General features: G+C 39.8%; 1 protein-coding gene across 1 annotated transcript in view; it reads left to right on the top strand.

Moving 5' to 3' along the window:
- The first annotated feature begins 458 nt into the window (after positions 1-458).
- ARRDC4 (arrestin domain containing 4) overlaps positions 459-8,197 on the top strand; it is a 67,743-nt gene continuing 60,004 nt past the window's right edge. Inside the window, exons 1-2 of the mRNA XM_044078337.1 lie at positions 459-1,129; positions 7,559-7,628. Of these exons, the coding sequence (XP_043934272.1) occupies positions 859-1,129; positions 7,559-7,628 (341 nt within the window). The 5' untranslated portion in view covers positions 459-858. The remainder of the gene's footprint in view (positions 1,130-7,558; positions 7,629-8,197) is intronic.

Genomic DNA, 8,197 nt, shown 5'->3' with positions numbered 1-8,197 from the left:
GTGTATGTGGAACTTTTCCCCCCGGACACCCACTGAAAATGGACGTGCTTCCAGTCAGACTACCCCGGTTAACAAATGTAAAATAAATAAAGTCAGCTCGGACGGTAAATAACGCTATTACCACTCCGCCTCTTCCTATTAAATATAACTTACCTTCTACTTTAGCAGCCTGTTTACCATCAATTGTCCACATGGCTACACTTTATTTTGATTGGTTTAGTACAAAGGCTAGTTTGTCGATTCACCAATCAGCATATTGTTCACGTGCACCACCAAAGTGTTGATTGGTTATCATGCCTTGATCACACTGCTTGCACGTATGTAGCGGCTTTTGCCATTGCGAGCCCTTAATAGTTGATAGAAAACAGTTAGAACCAACAGAACTTAGTCATTCTAATAATCAGGCGGAAGTTCTTTACGTCATAGCACGAGCTACCCAATTAGGAGGTATGTGGTGTGTCTCTGTATCATAGTGGTAGGATATGCCTGCTATATGTTGGGGTTATTTTGGCGGATTGCTTAAGTACGATTGTGTTACCATCATTTTTTCTTTTTCGGTGTGGCTTTACCTCTTCACAGTTAGCGGTTGCTATTTGGCTGTCAAATGAACCAGCACAGTAGAAATATCAAAGACTGCTTTCGAGTTATCTCTACTCAGGGGCTGATCAAGCTTCTGTTTTTGGATAAAACTATTTTATCTATCTCACAAAGACGAAAGTAGAGACTTGTCACCTTGTGATCTTCGAGAAAACTGATATATATTTTTGAAGATCTGGTGTGAGCTTGTTGGGCACGAGTTCATTCTTTTTGTTTGTTACTTTTGGTTAACACGTCAGCGGTTTTACAGTAACTGGCACGATGAAAACATTTGCCATATATCTTGACTCTGAAGAAAAACAAGGGTACAGCACAGGTGATATCGTTTCTGGTGTGGTGCTGTTTGAGAACCTTGAGACACTGTGGGTCAGAACACTGCTGTTAAAGGTCCACGGTCAGGCATCTATGAGCTGGGGTGGCTGTGGCCCTTCCGCAACTGCCCCATTTCCTGTCTCTTCTGATAGTACATTCTCTGAAGAAGTGGAGTATTACCAGCACCGACAAATTCTTCTGAGTCCGCCTTACAATGCAGGTGAGAAGCTGAAGCTTAGCACGGGATGCTAGTGTAGGCATGGCTTGTGCTATTAGTTTAATTTCTTATAGTATGCTATGTGATAATTGCGATAGAGTTCTAATGCTCATGGAGCTTTTGGAGATTATCCCGGAGGCACTGCACTGGGTGGGAGACGTGTAAACAAGTATAACCCCGAGGGACTTGAACATTGAATTGTAGGACTTAACTCGTTAGTAAGTGCTTCTTGTGCAGATTTGTTGACAGAGTAGTTTATTCACCATTAATGTTTTACGTCATGTGTGTACTTTTATTGGGCGTCTGTGCATGTTTTGCAATTGAACGTCACACTGGCTAGTAGTAAATTGTAGTGCCTGCTTGCTCTTCGCTCTGCTGTTTGCCGTACGTAAGTTGCTGTGTTTGTGCAGTCTGTTGTATTTGTGGGTTACTGCTCCACCTCCAAAACTTTTTTTGATTCTTTTGTTCCTACTTTTGCAGTGTTCTTCTTAAAATCATTAATTATATTTGAAAAAAGATTGTAGGGTGCTGTCAACACAGACTGACTGACTAATATACCTGCATTGTGTTTTGTAATTCATTTTCTCTTATTCAGTTAACTTTCTAAGTCAGTGGTTGAACATGACCTTGATCTGAGACTTGTGTTTTTGGATCTGAGACTTATATTTTTGATACACAAATCAGTATTTTGAGAACTGACATTACTGTAGTCTCACTGTTAACTCATGATGTTTTTAATGCTTATTTGCTTTTGTAATTTTTGGTGGCTATTTACAGCTGTACACATTCTTTTCACAGCAAGTTATAGCTTCCAAGTAATCTGTTTGCGTGCTATTTTTATGTTCATAGGTTTATACTAGGCTATCTGCCCTAAGGCATTTATAAGCCTAGCCCAAAGTTTTGTGGCTTACGCCACCCCTTATATGAAAAAATACTGTACCCATTAGTTTGTTGTGCCTCTGTCCAGCAGTGACACAGAGATGATTCCCAGGGTAAACCTACGATCTCCCATCCACAGGTCAAGATTTCTCTTGAACAGAGCCAGCGAGGTGCTCTGCCTCACATGGACCGGGATTTTATTCCACAGCATAGGGAGTCTCTGAGTGATAAATCTATCCCTCCAGCACGTCCTATTTTATATCCGTGCTAAGGTTTAAGTCGCTTGCTCTAGTGGTTTTGGTGGATTTGGATTTTTTGAGGTGGAGCATGTCCATTAATTCCGGGTTGGACATGGCCTTGTATGTCAGGCACATGTCACCTCTGAGCAGACTGTATGCGACTGAATAGAGCTGGAGTTTCTTCAATCTGGCAGCATATGACAGATTTTGGAGTCCCTTTATCCTTTTGGTGAGGAACTTTTGGGGTCTCTCCAATTGCTGCAGATGTCGGGTGAGATGCATCCCGAATGGGGCATTGTACTCTATCATTGGTCTGATAAGTGAAGAGTACAGGGGAACAATGACCTCACTCGATCTGGATGTGAATCCCTTCTACATTGCCCACCTGATCATGAAGGTCTTTCTAACCACTTTAGCAACAAGTGTCAAAAGAAAGGCCACTGTCAACCTGGGTCCCCAGGTCCCTGATAACCTCTTCTGTGCTTGATTGCCACCTATATGGTAACTTGGGGTTACCTTGTTTTTCCCGAAGGGTATGACTATACATTTTTTTGGCGTTTAACTTCAGGCCATGGCTCTGGCACCAGCTATCTGTTTCCGTGAGTCCCTTCTGAAGGATATCTGTGTCCGATGCACTTTCCACTATGGCGCCCAGTTTGCAGTTGTCTGCAAACTTTTGTCAGCCAAAGTCCTCCCATGTTGGCCTGTACTTCTGAGAAGTAGATGCCGAACAATATGTGTCGAAAGCCTTTGCAAGGTCAAGGTAGGCTGTATGGACTGCCTTTCCCTCATCAATGGCCTTGGTGACTGTTTCGAAGAAGTCGACCAAGTTCAAAAGGCATGATCTGCCCTTGGCGAAGCCAAACTGGGTCGGGTCCAATGTCTGCAAGTCCCCTATATCTTTGTTTATGAGCTCCATTATGATCCTCTCCATAGCTTTGCAGACTAGACTTGTTAAGCTTATGGGGCAGTAATTACCAGGGTCCGTACAGGCACCGCCTTTGTCATTTGTATTACATGTGTTAAGGGGCAGCTAACCCTTTCCTATAGATGAAAAGAAAATGAATGGGGAAAAGGACCATAGCACTCTTTCTCGCATGCAACATGGTATAAAAACTGAAATGTATCGAACAAATCCAAGTTGTATAAGATTCTGTCAGGAATACCACTATCTTGGCAGGTGCTGATTTTTAAATTTGCGTTAATCCAGTAAGTGATGAGGCATGGTTACACTGAAACTACAGCTCTTCCCATGACTGGTAACTAAAAGAAAGTATTTGAGCCAAGGGTCTTGATTTATATATAGTAATATCAGATGCCCAAAGTGGGTTAAAGCAAGGGACTGAATTTACCTTTGCCTTGAAATGGATGGTTCACTTTATAAAACTTCATTCCGTTTCATATTTATTTATTTATAGCATTTGTTAACCGGGTAATGCCCAACTGGTCTAGGAGCCCTTTCATCGGAGATCTGGGGAGAAAAGCTCCAACAGATAACAATACAAAGCATTGTGAAGTAGGACACATTACAGATTATAGGCATAAATGTTAGTATTTATTTATTTGTTTATTTATTTATTTATTTTGAAACTTTGACAAACATTAGAAAATAATTCTTCTAAAATCCCAGGATTTCAGGTTTATCCCCGCCCCTTTGGAAGGTCATAACTGTTGATTAAGGAACAGTTATATGAAAAGAGATGATGGGTAAAGCAACTTTTTCAAGCAAGTCATAGTAATTAGAGTCCAGTGATAAAGAATCTCTTTTTTAGCTGTATTGAAAGTTTGGTACACACTAGTATTACTCCATGTTCTTTATTTTTAAATTGTAATGTTTAATTGCGTTTTTAAGAGTGTACTACACTTTTTGAAAAAAAGCATATAGTTAAATTTTTGTAGTTTCTAAATTGGTGTGTAAGTACACATGGGTATGTGTTCACAGGAGAAAAGGGTAAGAAAATGCCATTTGGGATGTGAAAGATTAGTACTGGTTTTATGTTAAGGTAAAATGTGTGAAAGAATTGTTTTGATAGTACACTGTTTGTTTGCATTACTTCTTGGGCTACAGGTATGAGAGAGAAAAAAGTTGTTTCTAACTTTGTAGCGGTAACATTTTCATGGAAGTTTGGTCAGATGTGTCTCAGTTTCACAGTAGTTGGAGGGTTTAATAACTAGAAACTGCAATTTTTTTTAAGTCTGACCTTGTACACATTTAGAGTACAGGACATTGATTCACCACAGGAAGATTGTTTAATTGATTTAATTGTTGCACTAAAGATGAGTGGTTGATGAATCCAACTTCCACAAAGCCTTTTGTTATTGCTATAACCATGTTATCCACTTGACTGGTGGAACCATCCTCGGCAAGTGCATCTTACAGTGGAGTACAAATGCATTCCGATTTAAGGATAGTACAACTACGCATGCATTGAGTGTTTGTTGTCACACAAGTGTTCATAAATTTTTGCGAGTTGCATTGCAGATGGCAAAGAAAATTACTGTTGCAGCTTCTTGGTCACAAACATAAACTTTACATTACTGTTGTAAAATACTATGGGTCTAAAGCCTTCTGATCTACCTTTTGAATTTTTTTTTTTGTGTCATTGTGTTTCCTGTGTCATGTTTGTATGCTGACTGTTCATATCTTAATTTGTGTCATTGTGTTTCCTGTGTCATGTTTGTATGCTGACTGTTCATATCTTAATGTGTTTGTTTTTTTTTTTTCACCTCACTATTTTATGCTCACTTTTTTTTCATTATTGAATACTCTAGTAATTATCAAGAAGAAACTTCGGAAGTATGGGAGCTGAGATTTGCAAAAAGTAAATGCATGTGAGTGCACCTGGCATGAAAAGCTCAAGATTAGTAGCATTATCAAAAGTAGGCAAATAATATTATTAAAAATGTTAAGGGTGTTGTAGTAGTGACACAGTTATGTTTAATGAAAGGATGCAGTGTAAATGAAAGTCATCCAAGGCCAAGTGTCTTCTGCCTTGCACATGAACGATTAGAACAGATGTTTATCTTACGGGCTTCATAGTGGAAGGTTGGTGTCAAGTTAGGATTCATGCTTTTGAAAATTCCAGAAAAGCACCTTGTCCAAAATCCATAAACTATAATTTTTTTTCTAGTTCTTGAAAGAAATTTTACACATCAGGGGATACGCTACCTATTGTGTTTACTAATTGCCACTGTTTTAAATATGTTCAATAAAAAAGATATAATGATGGAAAATCATGCACTATAATGAAATCAAAGTTTTTCTGAACTGTTGAGCTATAGCAGTACAGCACATAAGCTACTATGCATTATGTTTGCTTTCTTAAGTTCTTTTCCTGGTGTCCAGCATGCACTGGTAGAGCGTAAATGGAGAAAGGTTACGATACAGATGACATAGGCAGTAACAGGATAATTGGTAGTCGGGGAAATTGATACAAAAGCAATACTGATTCCCATAGTACTTTGCTTTATGGATGAAAGCAGTGATTCTTTGATTCTTTTATCAGAGTGAGAATGGCTGCAAAACGGAGCTGTGATTTTTTTTTTTTTTTTCTACATTAGGTTATTTCAGCTCTGTTGGTTGTTTCTGGCAGGTTTGGCAGGAGACACCAGAGATACTTTCAAAAATACCCCCTGTTTATAACCAACTGTAAGGGTGTAAATATGCACCTGAGTGATATAGAAGATCAAAAGTTGTGACTGCTGTGGGCATGAATTTCACCCTCCACATAATTCAGATATGTTACAAAGAAGCTAGTGCTGTATATTGTTTCCTTTTGGTCCATAGCAACACCCAAACAGATGCTGTTAGTAGGAAAGGCAGTCCTTGCATTCACATTTATAGCAAAGTCATGCTCCCAGGGGAAGGGTTCTTTTGCCACCAGCTGATGTTTGATTTTTTTTTTCCCTCAAACCTTCTGTGTCTCAAACTGGTCAAGAGCTCCAAGAAAATAGTGTCTGTTGAGCCATACCCAACTATCCCTTTAGCAAGGGATATGTATTATCTTTTTCCCTCCTGGATTCACTGTTATGACGCTTGTTTAACCAAACCAGACCTTGACCTATCTCCACGGCCTGAATTCAGAACCCTAGACTGCTCTCTGGATTCAGCTGTTCTGAACTAGCAGAGCTTGACTGAAAAAAAGATGTGGCAGACGTTCTTTGTCACTGCAGCATAATGTGATCCTAGGTCTCCTCCCCATTGCTGTTGAGATGAGTAGAGCTCCAGGTTTTGCTGCTTTTGCCACATCTGTTTACATTTCTTCACTAGGTCCACTAGAGTCTGGTACCTGTTGTACTGATGGTTGACCCAGAGGTCAATGTAGATGGAATTGTTGAGGAATATTGTGGTCTTGATTGTGGACCTCTGCTGCCGTTGTGCTGATAGTGCCATCAATGATGAATTTGACAGCCTTCAGCTATTTAATGCTTAGGCGACCACTTGGTGTCATGTTGTGACTGTTGGCTGACCCTGAGATTCTGTGGTCTTGACTTTATTGTCATCTTGACTGGATTCTTTTGGTTTCCGCTCTGATTGTGCAGGCTTCCTTGTATACTGCCAGTGTCATAATGCCTGCCTTGATGGCTATCCACTCCCTACTTCTTGGTTAATAGCGAAATGGGTGCCTGGTTCCATTTGTGATTAGCTAGTCTAGATGGATGTAGAACATCTTCCTCCAGTTCTTTGACCTCATGGCCCTGTTGTGTGATGACTTTAAGAGGTTCACGCATGGGGGGGGGTCACCTGTCGCCTCCTCTGTTGTATAGAGTGGGAGGCCATTTTTACATTACAGATGGATATATGTCCAGGGGCTACTCTGTCCAGTCCACAGCTTTTTCCCCTTCCTGAATTTCCATAATGTCAAGTTACAGATAAACGTTATGTTTCAGGCACGTTTCTAGAGAGAGCCAAGTGAATGGAGATTTGACCAGGGAAGACATGAAGGCATGCAGTTTGGTTGAGTTGGCTGTGGAGTACAGCAAACTAATCCAGAGAAGGTTTTGAGGTTAGCACTGCAAGATAAGTTAACCGCTGTGTAATTGCCACTTTTTTAAATCACATAGTACTATGAATGGTATTTGCATTAGCCATGTTTTGGTTCATTCTTATTTCAGTGCTTTTCTAACAAGGCTTTCTACCAGTGATGGTGCATAACACCGTTACTTCAATGGCAAGTGTTCTCATGGAAGTATAGAAGTAATTTAAACAGCTTGTCATAGTTAAGACATTGTTAATAAATTCAAGAAGTACATGTAGAGCGAGTGATTTCAGGCATACATTTAGTAAGTTTTTCTGCTTCCTTTATATTTTCAGGTGAAGAAAACCTAGTTGCGTTACAGCCTGGCAAGCACGAGTTTCCATTTCGTTTTCAGCTTCCTCCAAGGTAAGTATGACTAACTGTCACATGTAGTGCTTGTGTTCACTGGGCACCATCACGTGTAGTGCTTGTGCTCAGTGGGCAGCCTTTGAAAGATTAGTACTGGCATTAAAATAAAATCACAGAAGTATATAGGTGGACACTTGGCTGTTTTGTTACATCTAACTTCAAGTGTCCACAGACTGTACCAAATATTTTAAATAGTAAAACTTTTTGTTCTTCATTATATTTCTTGAATTAGCTCTTAAATGTCACTTATTTAAAAGTGGTGTTGCTTTAGTGCTTGGCTGATTTGATGAATGGAAAATTGCTTTGGATGCAGAGCATGGTCCTGATCTGGTGTGCAGTTAGGTTTGCAAGGGACAGACTTACATTTGGTTTTGTTTACTTTGGCATATTGAACATGCCGATTTGTTTGCATGTGAATATTAATATCCACTGTAAGCAGTTGTTGTATTAGTTATTAATACAGGAATAAGCCACATGTTAACATCTACTCAAACATCCTGACACCCTGCGTGTGTGGTTTATTTCTGCAGTCGCTTGTGTCTTCTTCAAGCATCCTGACTCCCTGA

This window comes from Protopterus annectens, chromosome 7.part0 (assembly GCF_019279795.1).
Source record: "Protopterus annectens isolate FY-2018-M chromosome 7.part0, PAN1.0, whole genome shotgun sequence".
Taxonomy (NCBI): Eukaryota; Metazoa; Chordata; order Ceratodontiformes; family Protopteridae; genus Protopterus; species Protopterus annectens.
Note: the sequence above shows the minus strand (reverse complement) of the source record. Positions and strands in the feature narration are given on the sequence as shown.